The sequence below is a fragment of the Zea mays genome, chromosome 2 (genome assembly GCF_902167145.1).
Source record: "Zea mays cultivar B73 chromosome 2, Zm-B73-REFERENCE-NAM-5.0, whole genome shotgun sequence".
Taxonomy (NCBI): domain Eukaryota; kingdom Viridiplantae; phylum Streptophyta; class Magnoliopsida; order Poales; family Poaceae; genus Zea; species Zea mays.
In genome coordinates, this window is record NC_050097.1 from 32,548,688 (window position 1) to 32,565,858 (window position 17,171).

General features: G+C 42.6%; 1 protein-coding gene across 1 annotated transcript; it reads right to left on the reverse strand.

Moving 5' to 3' along the window:
• Nucleotides 1–642: 642 nt before the first annotated feature.
• LOC109944147 (uncharacterized) lies at nucleotides 643–14,422 on the reverse strand. The gene is made up of 10 exons (XM_023301772.2): nucleotides 14,239–14,422; nucleotides 12,843–14,145; nucleotides 3,209–3,265; nucleotides 3,053–3,125; nucleotides 2,810–2,976; nucleotides 2,232–2,738; nucleotides 1,968–2,154; nucleotides 1,678–1,886; nucleotides 1,293–1,587; nucleotides 643–1,223 (listed from the first exon to the last, which is right to left on the reverse strand). Exons 1-7 carry the CDS (start codon nucleotides 14,420–14,422, stop codon nucleotides 2,106–2,108), a joined length of 2,340 nt encoding a protein of 779 aa, XP_023157540.2. The 3' UTR covers nucleotides 643–1,223; nucleotides 1,293–1,587; nucleotides 1,678–1,886; nucleotides 1,968–2,105.
• Nucleotides 14,423–17,171: the final 2,749 nt, after the last annotated feature.

Below are 17,171 nucleotides of genomic sequence, written 5' to 3' on the forward strand. Positions count from 1 at the left end.
TCTCCTATTATCGTAGGACCTAAGTCTAACCTCTTTGTTAAAATCTTTTTTACTTTGAACTGGAAAGTTAAAAACCGCCTCTTCAAAAAAATCTGGACCAAGAGGGCCATCAAAACACATTGGAGTTAACTTCCCTCCATCCTTTCGTCTCTCATTTACCGCACCCTTGCCCCTAGAAGACCCTGAAGCCATTCTATTGCACAATGAAGCAAATGTACAAAGGATCGTGTATATATAGGCTAAAGGATAGATAGTGTAATAGATTATAAACATCAGATATGTACAAAAACTCTGAAAAGGCTATGTTCTTGTTCTGAAAAGGCTACATGTCCTACGCTATGTTCTTTTTCTGAAAAGGCTATATATACAATCCTGAAAAGGCTATTTTTACACTCTGAAAAGGCTATATAAACACTCATGAAAAGGCTACGAAATGGATCTGAAAAGTATAGATGCTAGTCCAAAAATTAATGCTTCTGAAAAGGCTATGTAATAGTTATGTAAAGGCTACATGACATAACCAACAATTTCACAAAATTTCGGCAGAGTTTTCTCTGTTTTTTGTCAATCCAAGATATACTCATAGATAAGCATAACATACAAGTGCATACAATTGTAAACATTTCCAAGCAAGCTCATAAAAGTCTAAACAAGTTCATTACAAGTCCATAGAATTCATACAAGTCCATTAAAATGTCATACAAGCCCGTAGAGGCCAAATGAGTCCATTACAAGTCTATATAATTCATACGTTACATAACAAGTCCATAGAGTCCAAACCAATTCAACGTCTCCTAGTCTTACCCTTGCCTAAAGCGTCGGTGCCTGGAGTGTAACGTTGTGGAGAGCGGTGTCACCTACGATCTTGTGGTTGTAATGGCTGTGTCGAAGGAGCCCCCTGAAGCTGTGAAGGTCCTATCTCGTCGTGATCGTAGTCGAAGCCAGCACCAAGACCTGTGGAGGGCGTTGCTGTGTCGGTACACGATGGTACATGGACGTCATGTGCAACAGTAGTCCTGCAGCCACAACGAGCAGCAGCTCCACGTAGGCGCCTAGATAAACGCTGCATGCCAAAGACATATTAGTTTACAACATATTCATAACACGCTAAAGGCTATAAACGATGCATGTGGGCTTACCTGCAAGAAGCTGCGCATGCTGCTGTCGCCCATAGTCAAAAGTTGGCGATCAATGTCCTCTACCGACCGTCGCAATGTGTTACCCTGTACAACACAATTTGCATCACACATACAATTTATACATGTCGAGTATTAAAATCGAGTAAAACTTACCACTCGATCTAATATGGGTGCCGCCTCCACTTGGGTTCCCAGTCTAGTGGACAGGTCATACTCCGTTTCTTCATCGTCAGAAGAATCAATGTCGGCGTAGTCTTCCGCTGTCCACTGCTGGCGAAGCTTACAACGAGTCGCACCCTGGTACCAAGCTTGGTACCGCCTGTAATCACTGTTGTTGTGCAACTCATCGTTGGAATATACATTCTCAGCACCCGATTCCCAATCATTTATAAATATCAGATGATGTTGACGAAAGTCCGTTATCTTCTTTTGCTTCCGCCGGTCAAATCTACACACAAATCATATCATATAAAGAACACAAAGTTAAGAATGATTGATGTTATAAATTGCAAACTGGATTTATAGATTGCGAACTTACTTGTGTAGCTCCTTTGAAGTAGGAACATCTTCAACCGGCCATAGCTGGTTCCTACCAAACTGTCTCTGAACCCTGTGAGGTAGGTGCCACTCAACACACCAGAAACAGACCAAAGGACATTGCATCATATAGAGTTCATCTTCACTGCTGCATACTACACTAAAGATCATCCCAGCATACTCAGGTGCGTTGTATGGCTGCCATGTGACCTAAAACAAAAATGAAGCAATCTATGTTAAGTATAATAAAACAAATTTCATAACGATAAGATATACATGTTGAGTACTTACGGTAGAGGCAGAAAGGGTGTCAAACTCGTTAACATACTCCATGTATGCCCTCTTAGCTCTCGCAAAAGGAGCTGCCACTTGGTCCCAAATATAAGCATACGTCGGTCGAAGACGTTCATTTCCATAAATCATCCATGGTCAGGGTCTAGGCTGGAAAACACGTGGTCGACCAACTGGTATGCGAAACCTGCAAAATGAAATTTATGTTAGTAAGTAATATAGCCTTATTAAATAAAATTTTGAAGACGTCGGTCCAAGACGTACCACATCCATATCTGCAGGAGGTAGACGCAACCGCCTATAGACGAAGAGGAGGACGTACGACGACAAGCTTCACAAAGCTGCCGGTACAAAAAAGAAAGCACAGCGGAGCCCCAACTGTACTGTCCAGCTGTATCCCAGTCGGTTAGACATGGGATGTACATCCAGGACGCGCAGTCTCCTGTGGCGTCTGGGAAGAGGACACAACCAAACATGTGCAAGATCCAAGCTCGACAATAGAACTGGACTGTAGCCTCATCAGCATCAGCAGGGCACACACCAAAAGACTGATGGAGCCATGTGATGCCTACTCCAGCAGTCCTTTCAACGCCCTCAGCAGGAAGCTCTCTACCAAGAAAGGCCTCAACTCTAGCCCTCCAACCGTCAGAGTCACATTGGCCTGTCACTGCTCTGCCACCAACATCGAGTCCAAGTATCTTCTGTGTATCCTCTAATGTGACTGTCATCTCACCAAAAGGAAGATGAAAACTATGTGTCTCAGGCCGCCACCTACATAATTAAAAAAATAGTGTAAACGAGCTCAATGATTCAAGAATATTTTTATAAAATCATAACAATACCTGTCCACAAGTGCAGTAATGGCCGCCGAATCAATAGTAGGCAACCCGCGTCGTAACTGGTAAGATATTACATCTAGACCTGCTCGTCTGAGGTAATTAGTGTACCTGTCGTCGAACACCATGTCTAGGAACCCATTGTGTGTCCTAGAACGAAGCGTTGCTAGGTCCTACAAGGAAAAATATTATATAAGCAACACCATTTGTACAACAACAAATCTACAAAAGATATTTACAATTAAATACCTGGCCTTCCGACAGAAGGCGCCCCCGGTGGCTCTCGTCGTAGAACGGGTCGAGGAGGTGGAACTGTGCCATCCTACAAAATGAAATTAATGTTAGTAAGTAATATAGCCTTATTAAATAAAATTAAGGTAGTATCATTAAACTAAAAATACAAACCTCGCTAATCTGCCAACGACAAGTGCGTGAATTATGACCAAGTCTACTGAAAGTCGCCTAGAGGGGGGGTGAATAGGCAAAGCCTGTAGATTAAAAGTTTATCCCCAACTAGATCCTTTGATTAGTGGTTAGAACAAGAAATATGATTATCGGAGTATAAAAACTAAGTCCTTGCTTATAAAGAGTATTGCTAAATAATGCGGAATTGATAAATCAATACTACTAATAAGACTATGAGAATAAAGCAAGAAAGCTTAGGTAAGAAGAGCAATAACACAAGTTCTCTCTTGCAATGAGTTGTTTCACTAAATGGGAAGTTAACTTAAAGCAACACCAAATAGAATTAGCAAAGAGTGGTGCAAGAGAAACTTAGAAAGGGAGAGGACAAACAAATCACAAGAATAAGCACACAAGACACGGGTGATTTGTTTTACCGAGGTTCGGCCCTCGAAGGCCTAGTCCCCGTTGAGGAGTCCACTTAAGGACGGGTCTTTTTCAACCCTTTCCCTCTCTCCACCAATCACACAAGGATCGGCGAGCTCTTCTTCTTCTCAAGGATCACTCTCGATCCCACAAGGACCACCACACTCTTTGGTGTCTCTTGCTAGCTTTTACAAGCCTCCAAAACTTTGGAGGAAGTTCGATGGGAGTCAATACTCCACGCACAAATGAACACAAAGATGAAGCACACACTATCTCTCGATGAATCTCACAAGGCACTAGTGCTAAACTCAAATGAGTAGCTCTCTTTTGCTTGCTCTCTCTTTTGTGGCACTTGTGTTGGTTGTAGTGGTCTAAATCTTGTGTATAGGATGGATCAATGAATATATGTGGTTGGGAGGGCTTTAGTATGTCAACTAGATGACTTGGAATGTTGCTTGGGCTCCCTCTCCTTGAAGTGGCCGGTTGGGGTGGTATTTATAGCCACCATCTAATTTTGTAGCCGTTGGAGAAGCTGCTGGCGATGGACGCACCGGACAGTCCGGTGCACACCGGACATGTCCGGTGCGCCAGCCACGTCATCCTATCCGTTGAGATTGGAGCTGGTCGACCGTTGGAGGCTTTGTCCTCATGTGGCACCGGACAGTCCGGTGCAGCACCGGACAGTCCGGTGCCCCTCTGACTTCTGCTCTGACACTCTGAATTCAACTGTACACTTTGCAGAGTCGACCGTTGCGCGTAGATGACCGTTGCTCCGCTGGCACACCGGACAGTCCGGTGAATTTTAGCGGAGCGACCTCCCACTTTCCCGAAGCTGGCCAGTTCAGAGCCGCTTCATTCTGGAGCACCGGACACTGTCCGGTGGTGCACCGGACAGTCCGGTGAATTATAGTGGGCTGCGCCTGAGAAACCCGAAGGCGAAGAGTTTGAAGGCAATCTTCCCTGGTGCACCGGACACTGTCCGGTGGTGCACCGGACAGTCCGGTGCGCCCGACCAGGGAGCACTTCGGTTTCTTTTTTGCTCCTTTCTTTTGACCCTTGTCTTGTTCTTTTTATTGGTTTTATGTTGAATCTTTGACACCTGTAGAATATATGATCTAGAGCAAACTAGTTAGTTCAATTAGTTGTGTTGGTCATTCAACCACCAAAATCATTTAGGAAAAGGTTTAAAGCCTATTTCCCTTTCAATCTCCCCCTTTTTGGTGATTGATGCCAACACAAACCAAAGCAAATATATAAGAGCATAATTGAACTAGTTTGCCTAAGGTAAGTGCAAAGATTACTTGGAATTAAACCAATATTGATTTCATAAGATATGCATGAATGGTTTTTCTTTCTTATTTAACATTTTGGACCACATTTGCACCACAAGTTTTGTTTTGCAAATGTTTTGGAAATTCTTTTCAAAATCTTTTGCAAATAGTCAAAAGTAAGTGAATAGGATTCTTGAGAAGCATTTACAAGATTTGAAATTTTCTCCCCTTGTTTCAAAATGCTTTTCCTTTGACTGAACAAAACTCCCCCTCAATAAAATCCTCCTCTTAGTGTTTAAGAGGGTTTTAAGATATTGATTTTGAAAATACTACTTTCACCCCCTTTTGAACATAATAAGATACCAATTGAAAAGTATTAGTTTTCTAAAACTAGGTGGTGGGCGGTGCGGTCCTTTTGCTTTGGGCTAATACTTTCTCCCCCTTTGGCATGAATCGCCAAAAACGGATACTTTGAGTGAAATATAAGCCCTTAACCAACTACTTTCTCCCCTTTGGCAAATAAAACATGAGTGAAGATTATACCAAAGACGGAGAGACGGCGGGATATCGGCAAAGAGTGGATAATACCAATGGAGTTGAGTGGAAGCGATGTCTTTGCCGAATACTCCATTTCCCTTTCAATCTAAGACTTAATACATGAGATGCTCATGAAAACATATTAGTCTTAGCCTTGGCACACAATGAAGATAAGAAATATGCAAATGTACCAAAGGAAAGAGACATGATTAAAAAGGATATGTCAATCAAGCTTAAACAATTCTATACAATATAGATTGCTCCCCCTAAATATGTGCATAGAGAGGAAAACAAATATTTGGTCTAAAATGCCAAGTGCATATAATTAGGTTAATGAGACCATGTCTATATCATAAAGAGTGTAAAGTGCATTGTGTCATAGTATAAGTGTGATGCTCATGACATTTTATGCACTTATGAAAGCATGTTATAAATATCTCAAGCATTTACCCTTAAGGATTTCAAGGAGACTTAAGGACCATCCACCTTTTGGAACAAAAGGCAGCTTATCCTCGTTACAAGGTTAAGCTTTAAGCTCCTTGACAATAAAATTACTTCACCCAGTTTAAACAAAGATGTAAAAATGAATGTTTGAGAAGTTAAACTAGGTATGAAGCAGGGTTAATGCATTAACATGCTTTCTCTTCCTTTTATACAAGATATGCAAGGAATGTAGGAAGATTTAGGTACATGTATGAATAAGATTGAATAGTTTTACCCTTTTGTACCTTCACATAGAGATGCTCTCTTCATTGTGCTTTGTCCTTAGTCTTAGTCGCTTAAGACCTATACTCAAGACAATGTATGAGAATATTTTGCACAAGAGAGAGTTCTACAACTTGTGATTCTTTTCTAAGTTATATTATTATATATCAAGAAGATCACAAATTGCATAAATATATCATGAATTCTCCTTTTAACTTAGTGCATATCAAGATAGATGTCGATTGAAATTACCAATTGAAATCAAATTGAAATTGCATGAAGCACTAAGAAGCATAAGTGATAATTGAAGTTATTCAATGATCAAACAACAGATGCGATCAAAAGAACAACATAGACATTAATTTTTTTTTTAAAACAAGCTCAAATATAGGAGAATCCAATAGACATGCTACTTTAATATTGAAAGCTACAATCCTTGATAAAGGAGACATTATTTTACCAAGATGGATTGAAATGTAGTAACATGCCTTATGAGAAACTTGTTCTCATACAAGAGACTATATGAGTTTACTAAGGTAGCGTGCTAGTCTCAATATAACAAAGATATAGAAATAGGCTCCTCCTAAAGATATGCATCAAGAATGAAAGAATTGGGTGGATGCACTCATTTTTAAAGGCAAATAGGGAGAAGCACTATTTATCTTTGATCAAGGCTTATAAAATTTGCAATAAATAACTTAAGCCTTGTATTCTCATAATGAAAGTATTTAGAATACTCACAACCACACCATTGATTGCTTTGTAGACCTTATTATCCAAGTAGGTGTTGTTGTTCTTGATGTCCTCCTCTTTCATTTGAGAGTCCTCCCTTTGTAGTTGTTTCCTTTTCCTTTCAAACTTATTGAAAATACTCAAGAGAGATGTTAATAGCGCAAGGGAGTATATGGTGAAAGATGATTACTTTAGATAATTAACATACATGATTCATCATCCACAAGTCACACAGACATGAAGTAAAAACCTTAACATTTGTGCTTATTACTAAAAAGGAATATGCACTATTTAACTATTTGATCAAACATAGGATTTTGCTTCTTCATATTGAATTTTATTAATTATTACTTAAAAGCAAGTCAATATGAGAACATTTATAGCAAAGGTATGAAATAGATTCTAATGGATAAGTGCATTTATGAGAATGTGATTGAATGCACATCAAGACAAATTTAGTACTCCAAAGAATCTATTCTTCAAGAATGATAATTTAGAGAGAATAACCATTGAAGGGAACTATATTAAAGAGATGAGTTCCCATACCTTTGCTTTTACCTTTCTTCCTTTTTGGTGAAGAGTACCCTTTGAGGCTTGTGGCTTTAACCTTGCACTTACTCTCTTGTAGAGTTTCATAAGTAGACTCAAGAGAAATGTTAAAAGCAGCACAAGCACTAGTTTCCCTTTTTGTAATCATTTTGATAAGGAATGAAAAGTGGATTACTAAAGCATGGAAACTTTATAATATGAACTAGATTATTCCAATAAGTATGCTAAGTTTTAACTCATAAAACAAGCATGGTTAAATTCTTGATACTATGGGAATAAATCTAATCCATAACATGGAGAGCGATAAATGAAGAAGAATCATATCCAATTTAAGCAATAAAACATACAACATAAATTATTGGATTGATTTTTCTTGACATGATAAATTACGCATCCTCAAAGAGAAATTTATTCCTATAAGTGAGACTACTTAAATTACTTAGATAAAAACATTAGTCTCACTTTTCTAGCTATAGAGAGAATTTTCCTTTTATAAGTGTCCTAAGCATTTGAATTCCTTACATGACACTTTATTCTTTTAAGAATATGAAATATCTCTCTATATCTAGAACAAGGCAATAATAGAATAATTAGTGTAAACCTTGCCATGGGAAATAGCAACAATTTTAAAGCATGTAGATGGTCATAATATAGAAATGAAGAATATGCAATCTACCATATGGGAGGAATTTCTTCAAAGAATGGTGACATAAAATTAAAAACATCTTAAGTGCTTCCTTTTTCTATGTGACTACACAAGACACATAAGAAATGATAATTTAAGATATTTGCACTTGAAAGCATAATTGTTACCATCCTTTGGCTTTCCTCCATGTTGTAGGTCTTGACTTTTCGGCATAGGATTATTTCTTTATTTCCTACAACATCAATCATCTTTCCGAGATGATATGAGTTTTAGACATAAGAATTTGAAATAACCTTGGGTCAATCTTGGATATGTAGATCATTGTAGATTGATAGCTTGAGTTAATAAGAATTGAATTGACTTTCTCAAGCACCCCAAGACTTCATACCATCTCCTATTCCTGCAAATCTTGTCAAGCATGTTTTGGTACCCATCGCTTGATGGGTCCATCATGATTAGTCAACAAAAATCTAGGAACCCAAGAGTCCTTTGTGTTAGCACTTGGTAAACTCATTACCTTTTTAACACAAGTTGCAATTTTGGGTTGCCTAGTTACATGAGAATCAATTGACAAGTTAGGAGTGGAATAGTTACCAATGGGACAATCCTTGCATTGATGTCCCTTCCTTCGGCATGTGTAGCATAGGCGTTTTTGAAGTTTTGAAGATTTCTTCTTTCCTTGTTTGTTGATTGCTACATGGTTAGTAAAAACTTTCTTTTCTAACCCTATGCCCTTTTGTTTTAAATGGAGACAGGATTTAATAAAGTGTCCCTTCTTTGAACATTTAAAACAAAGTTTATCATCCTTGTTAATAATCAAGCCATTTTTAATATAGGGACATGATCTAATCAAGTGCCCCTCTTCAAAGCATTCACTACACCTCTTATTTCTCTTAATGTGAAGTGTGGCTTGATCATTACCTTGGATGTTACCTTGTATGGAGGCATGGTTGAGGCTTTTGGAAGAGGTATTGATTTTCTTCTTTTGTTCGCTCCTCTTGGCAATCCTCAAGTCCTTGACATTTTCTTCAAGGGATTTAGTGCATGCCACTGTTGTTCCTGTCTCAAGCTTCTTCACCATGTGATCATGGTTATCTTGCGAAGGTTGGGCAATGCATTTCCCTTTTAGTTGTGTCAAGCTCATCTTTAGCCTCTCATTTTCTTCTTTGAGCTTTTGATATGTATCATCTTTTGTTCCTGCAAATTCTAGCTCAAAGGAAGGTTTGCTTGTCGACGGACAACAAGCATTAGCACATGGTAATATAGTCTCAATTTGAATACATGTGCATGTGTGAGGTTGTTGAGATTTTAAGTTTTCTATCACAACCTCATGAGTAATATCTAATATGATATGATTATCCATAAGATTTTCATGAGAGCACAAGAGCATATCATATTTTTCTTGAAAAGCTAGATTTTCAACTTTTAGCTTTTCTACTTGGTCTTTAAGCAAGGTATTCCTATTTACTAATTGAGCGATACAATGTAAAGCGTTATCTTGCTCAATTGAAATAGTTTCATACCTTTGGACCAAGTCAATATGAGAGCACTTTAGCTCCTCATGTTCTTTAGTCAACTCGTCAAAGTGTAGCATTTTTATGGAGAGAATATCTTCTAGCCTTTGACGAGCTTCGCTTTGCTCTCTAGCTCTTTCTAGAAGTTTGAGCATGACCGCCTTATCTTCTTGACTTAGGCGAGCGTAGAGTTGCAAGAAGCTTCTTTCTTCCTCCTCATCCTCATTGATGCTTTCTCTATCATTTTCATTAGCCACACAACATATGTGGGAATCGAAATGGGAAGGCAAACCTTTTGGAGAGGTGGATTCATCGTTTGGTCTCCATCGTTCATTCTCTTCCTTTTCCTTGCAAGGGTTAGTATCACAAATACCAAAGGAAGTAGAAGCATAAAATGAACTATCATGTTTGGACTCATCAAATTTGCTTTTAATTCTAGTCCAAATATCATGCACATCATGAATAGGTTCATCATATTTTGATATGAAGGCACGATAATCTTCATTGCTAAGAGAATTAGTTAAGATGTCAAAAGCTAGATAGTTTAAGCGATAACATCTTTGATCCTCCTCGGAACTAATTTTTCCATTGAAATTAGAGGGAAAAATACTCTTGTCTATAATTTGTTCTAATCGTGGATCTATGATTCTAAAAGCATTTATCACACTAGTAGACCATGAGTCATAATTAGAACAATCATCAAATAATATTTCAAGAGTTACCTCCTTTTGAGTTACGTTCGATGGAGGAGTCTTCTTGTTCTTTTGGGATCTTCTACGAGCCATCACTTCGAGTTGTTAGACTCAAGATGAAGTGCCTAGCTCTGATACCAATTGAAAGTCGCCTAGAGGGGGGGTGAATAGGCGAAGCCTGTAGATTAAAAGTTTATCCCCAACTAGATCCTTTGATTAGTGGTTAGAACAAGAAATATGATTATCGGAGTATAAAAACTAAGTCCTTGCTTATAAAGAGTATTGCTAAATAATGCGGAATTGATAAATCAATACTACTAATAAGACTATGAGAATAAAGCAAGAAAGCTTAGGTAAGAAGAGCAATAACACAAGTTCTCTCTTGCAATGAGTTGTTTCACTAAATGGGAAGTTAACTTAAAGCAACACCAAATAGAATTAGCAAAGAGTGGTGCAAGAGAAACTTAGAAAGGGAGAGGACAAACAAATCACAAGAATAAGCACACAAGACACGGGTGATTTGTTTTACCGAGGTTCGGCCCTCGAAGGCCTAGTCCCCGTTGAGGAGTCCACTTAAGGACGGGTCTTTTTCAACCCTTTCCCTCTCTCCACCAATCACACAAGGATCGGCGAGCTCTTCTTCTTCTCAAGGATCACTCTCGATCCCACAAGGACCACCACACTCTTTGGTGTCTCTTGCTAGCTTTTACAAGCCTCCAAAACTTTGGAGGAAGTTCGATGGGAGTCAATACTCCACGCACAAATGAACACAAAGATGAAGCACACACTATCTCTCGATGAATCTCACAAGGCACTAGTGCTAAACTCAAATGAGTAGCTCTCTTTTGCTTGCTCTCTCTTTTGTGGCACTTGTGTTGGTTGTAGTGGTCTAAATCTTGTGTATAGGATGGATCAATGAATATATGTGGTTGGGAGGGCTTTAGTATGTCAACTAGATGACTTGGAATGTTGCTTGGGCTCCCTCTCCTTGAAGTGGCCGGTTGGGGTGGTATTTATAGCCACCATCTAATTTTGTAGCCGTTGGAGAAGCTGCTGGCGATGGACGCACCGGACAGTCCGGTGCACACCGGACATGTCCGGTGCGCCAGCCACGTCATCCTATCCGTTGAGATTGGAGCTGGTCGACCGTTGGAGGCTTTGTCCTCATGTGGCACCGGACAGTCCGGTGCAGCACCGGACAGTCCGGTGCCCCTCTGACTTCTGCTCTGACACTCTGAATTCAACTGTACACTTTGCAGAGTCGACCGTTGCGCGTAGATGACCGTTGCTCCGCTGGCACACCGGACAGTCCGGTGTACACCGGACAGTCCGGTGAATTTTAGCGGAGCGACCTCCCACTTTCCCGAAGCTGGCCAGTTCAGAGCCGCTTCATTCTGGAGCACCGGACACTGTCCGGTGGTGCACCGGACAGTCCGGTGAATTATAGTGGGCTGCGCCTGAGAAACCCGAAGGCGAAGAGTTTGAAGGCAATCTTCCCTGGTGCACCGGACACTGTCCGGTGGTGCACCGGACATTGTCCGGTGGTGCACCGGACAGTCCGGTGCGCCCGACCAGGGATCACTTCGGTTTCTTTTTGCTCCTTTCTTTTGACCCTTGTCTTGTTCTTTTTATTGGTTTTATGTTGAATCTTTGACACCTGTAGAATATATGATCTAGAGCAAACTAGTTAGTTCAATTAGTTGTGTTGGTCATTCAACCACCAAAATCATTTAGGAAAAGGTTTAAAGCCTATTTCCCTTTCATCTACCGCACTTGCCACACTCATACTGCTCGGGGTCGGTAAGAAATGGTGTTCTCCTTCCCCTTCTACTCCTACCACCAACCTGATCCATAACCATCTTGTGCCTCGTCCTCTTCCTGGATCCATGCTTGGTCCAACGACTACTTGGATCAGCGACATACTTTGGGCCATCGTACGGAGGCCACTCACCCGCGTCACGATAAGGAATAAATCTTGGACTCCAAGTCAACACTAGTTTATCAATAGTAAACTCTTGAGGTATCCTCCTCTCTAAGTCAAAGTTACGAGCTCGAGCAGCTGCGATTAGATGAGAACATGGAAAATGGTATTGCCTGGGTGCGCCACAAGTACATGACAAGTCATTAAGGACAACCACATGCTTCCTCGACTCTTGTGACTCGCCGTCAGAAGTAGTACCAGCTTGAAGGAATACCTCATATGTCCCTGACTGTAAGTCAAAACAATCAATAGTGTGTGTGTTTGCCCTTTCCTTTGCCTTCTCTAGAAAGGTCTTAGGCTTTGGAGCCCATCTCTCTCCCTCATTCTGCAATCCAACTGCGTGGGTGTGTCTATCATTAAACCATGCCACAAGCTTGTAAAAGGTAAATGTCACTATAGCAGTGACCGGCATACCACGTATGCCCAACAATAATTTGTTGAATGACTCGACCATGTTACTACACTGGAACTCATATCTCCATCCACCTAAGTCGTGAGCTCTCGTCCACTTCTCCAAATCCGGCATCAATCCATTCAACCAATCTCTACCTTCGGCATTTGTTGCGACTTTGAGCTTTTCTAACTTTTCTCTAAAGAACTTGTCTTCCAGCTGTCGACATGTCTCCTGGAAAAGCTCAAAGTTATCCTTGACACCATCCTTACGCAGAAGATTCTCAGCAAGGTGTCGAGTACACCACCTGTGATGCAAAGGAGGGTACCCATTGATCTGCTCACGGACCGCGTTGAGTATTCCCTGGTGCCGATCTGATATTACACCAACTTCCCGTCCTGGGCCAACCACATGTATCCGGACCAGTCGCAGGAACCAGCCCCAACTGTCTTTGTTCTCTTTCTCAACCAGAGCAAATGCTAGGGGAACTAGCTTGTTGTTTGCATCAACGGATATGGCAATTAGAAGAGTGCCCTGGTACTTGCCAAGAAGAAACGTGCCGTCAATTGAAAAGACAGGACGACAATGCCGGAAGGCATCCACACACTGGGGAAAGCACCAGAACGCACGGAAGAATATTTGTCTCCCATCAATCCATGCATTTGGTTTAGGGATGTACTCATAATGCATGCCTGGATTGACCGCCTTCATTGCATTTAAAAGAACAGGTAGCTGCTCGTACCCAGACTCCCAGTCCCCATATATCATCTTCCACACACATTGCTTAGCCCTCCAAGCTTTACCATATGTTATCTTGTACCCATCAAACACATTCTCCACGATCCTCATGATTGTCCTAACCTTCATATTTGGTTCCGACTGCAGTATTCCCATAAGTCGCTTCCCAATGAGGGTTGATGTCAATTGGCGATGTTTCATCGTTAACTCATGTTCAGCACATGTGTGTGGCCCCACTACTTTTGTTATCTTCCACTTTGCGGTGATCTTTTGTATCCTAGCACAAACCCTCCATGAACAGTTATCCTTGTCGCATACAACCGTGTAACGACGTTTCTCGTAAGAATGAAGTACTCTATACAGCCTCTTACGTAAGACTGCGTAATGCTGCAACCACCTCTTCAAGGAAGTTAGGTCCTTGAAGACCCTACCCTTTTCAATCATCATGCTAGGACCGGCCTCAGGAGCGTCAAGCAGCTCATCATCCCTTCCCTCTGCATTTGCCTGATGAGAAAGACTAAGATCGCTGAACTCATGCACTCTAGGATCCCGACCGTCTGGAAAAACATGTTGCAACATCTCAATGTCACTCTCTGTGAGTTCACCAACCGGGCGATCATCATCTGAATCGGCAGCCATAGCAAAGGCATATGGCTCCTCTTCATTCCTAAACTCAGGACCGTTGGAGGCAATAAAACCATCACCGAAGCAGCCACGTGCCTCGGTATGAGGATCAACCCCAAGAGTAGGAGTCTCTCCTGCAACATGTACAAGATGATCAGTCCCACGTCAAATGGAATGAGCAAAGTGCTCATGGTCCAAAATGAAGATGTAATGCCAATAAGACTTACTGCAATTGGTTTGTGCCAAAGGGATACACGCAGCTAAATCTTTCTGCAGACCATCTCCTGGCTGACTTAATGGGATCAAATTAGGGCCAGATTGAGCATCAGGAACAGTTGGCACGTCATCGATAGCACGATCAAAGTCTTCATGGGGACGGTTTACGACAACCGGACGCACCACAACCTCCATGAGTTGCAAATGGGTCTTCATAGCCGAAGTAACATAATTATCCCAATCCAGTTGACAATCAATTGGAATGACTCGTCTTATGACATTTGGTGGATGACCAATATTAAGCACTCCGTCAACCGCAATGTCATCATCTTCATGGTAACCGAGCTTTTGTTTAGCCTTTGTAAACAAATCACTCAAGGAGGGTCTACCATCGAATAGTACCGGCACGTGTCGCATGTCAATGAACTTGGCATTTCCATACGGATCTTGTTCCACATTGCCTCCATGATATAAGCTCAAAAAATTGTCCATCTATTTGAAACACCAATTAAACATTTAATATAAAATGTGGATGGTTATTACCTAACCACAACCCACTAATTACTAGCTACATAACTATAAATATAACCACAACCCACTAATATACTAACCACCTTATAAATTACTCCTATATAATAATTGAAAATTTTGACAGCACCTCACCTACACGGGGAGGATAAAAAACATTCACATTTGACTCACTTTCATAATATTCAATAAAATTAGCATTTATCACAATAACTAACATTCATCACATTCAAAAAAGAACAATTTATAGCAAAACAATCTAACATATTTAACACAAAATGCTTAAACAATAAAAAAAATATAAAATTTACCTACACGGTCGGGGTCGGCGATGGACGACGACGACGCGGGCGAGGAGCGGGGCGGCGTGTCGATGGCCGGTGGCGAGCCGCTGCCGCCGGGAGGGGACGGGGTTAGGCGGGGTTGGCCGAACGGGGCGCGGCCGTGGGAAGGGCGATGCCGGGAGTGGGCGGCGGCGCTTTTGAGGACGGCCGGGGCGCGGGCTCCGGCGGCTTGGTGTGGGCGGGGCGGGGCGGGCTCCGTCGACGCGGTGTGAGGCCGGCCGTGGGCGGGGCGGCGCGGGCTCCGGCTGCGCGGAGTGAGGCCGCCCGGGGTGCGGCGATTCCGGCCGGGGGCGGGGCGGCGAGGCCGGCCGTGGGCGGGGCGGCGCGGGCTACGGCCGCGCGGAGTGAGGCTGGCCGGGGTGCGGCGATGCCGGCCGGGGGCGGGGCGGCGCGGGCTCCGGCCGCGCGGAGTGAGGCCGGCCGGGGTGCGGCGATGCCGCGCGGAGTGAGGGCGGCGCGGGGGAGGCCGGCGTGGGCTCCGGTGGCGCGGGGGAGGCCGGCGTGGGCTCTGGTGGCGACGTAGAGGGCGGCGCGGGGGAGGCCGGCGTGGGCTCCGGCTCCGGCGGCGCGGACGGGCGGCGCAGGCAAACTGGTGGCGTGCGGTTTTGGCAAACAGAGAGCGTGGGCGCGTGCTCGGGTCAAAATCAGGGGGTCGGCGCCAAGATCCATGGCGCCGACCCCTGACATGTGGACTGCCGCGGCCAGGGGGGTCGGCGCCAAGATCTATTGCGCCGACCCCCTGACACGTCACGGCCAGCCGGGCATCCACGTCATGGAGACAGGCGCTAAAACTGTTGGCGCCAGCACACCTTAGCTAGGCGCCAATGATGATGGCGCCGAGCATAGGGTCCATTTTTTGAAATGAAACTGCCAGGGGCATACTTGTGCAAAAAAAAAAACACGAAAAAGGCTAATTTGCAAAAAAGTTGGTAGCCTCGCATGTCAGACGCAACACACGAATGGAACGCACATACAGCTATTACGCGACCCGCTACTGCCTTTACTTGTATGTGTCGTTGATGAGCTCCACCATCCAAGATTAAGCTTGAGGGACAGGAAATCGCTTCTTGAGCACATTGTAGTCTGCGGTGTTTCCCTTCTTCACAAGTCGTCTATCAATGATTGTCTTTTGTGTTGTGGAAGCAACATATGGATCGATGGTGACCCGCTGAGATGTATAGTGAGTGTAGTTTGCAACAAATGTTGTGGCCCTAGCAGCTCTAACGAGAACCATGGTATACTAGAGAAGCAACTCATCTGCCAAGTTTGCTCCAAGAAAAACATACGACTGTTGAGTGTTGGCACATGTTTGATAAAAAAATATCCCACATCAAATACTTGTTGCCTATGCCATAGGTTCTTATTAGAGGATCCAAATTGATACATGTATAATGTATTCTTGACTTATTGTGTTTGAATATATGTTTATGTTCGATTGTTTAGACCAGGATCTTATAACAGCTTTTTTAGTAGCTCACATTTTTAGAATCATGTTTTCAGAAATATAGAGCTGAACAAATTAGACCTTGTTACATTAGAACATATTCGAACCGTATTAGATCACCGTGAACGATGCTTTAGTGTGTGTTTGGTTGAAGAGCGGAGGGGAATGGAACGACTCCATTCTTATTTTTTTTTTATGTTTGGTTACCATGGAGGAGAGCGGAGCGGCTCCTGAAGTCTATAAATAGCAAATATTTGGGATGCTCTCGCTCCACAAAAACGACCGGATGTGAGCGCTCTCGCGGACGCGAGCGCTCTCATCCCTCTCCTCCACGCAACAGTCATATGACTCTCCAACCAAACAATAAACGGAGCGGATCCGCTCTATTCTACTCTTTAACTAAACAAAAAATGGAGCGGTTCCGTTCTGCTTGCCAAATACAGAATAAAATGGCTTTAATTCTTAGAAACTGGAATGGAGCAGCTCCATCCTAGTTGGCTCCCCAACCAAACGCACCCATAATACTTGGATGCGTATCTGCAATGGTCTGTACGCCCATTCGTGATTAGATGCAGACCCTTAGTAAAACAAGCAACTGGTGGTCTAGCTAGCTTTTTCGTGTGTTGTA

Excerpts from the sequence above, each read along its gene's own strand:
- LOC109944147 (XM_023301772.2), bottom strand. The coding sequence starts at position 14,422 with ATGGAGGTTGTGGTGCGTCCGGTTGTCGTAAACCGTCCCCATGAAGAC. Across the intron at positions 3,266-12,842 it reads GACAAGTTCTTTAGAGAAAA|GCGACTTTCAGTAGACTTGG; the intron begins GTTAGAAAAGCT and ends CCCCCCCTCTAG. Across the intron at positions 2,977-3,052 it reads GCCTTCTGTCGGAAGGCCAG|GACCTAGCAACGCTTCGTTC; the intron begins GTATTTAATTGT and ends TTTTCCTTGTAG.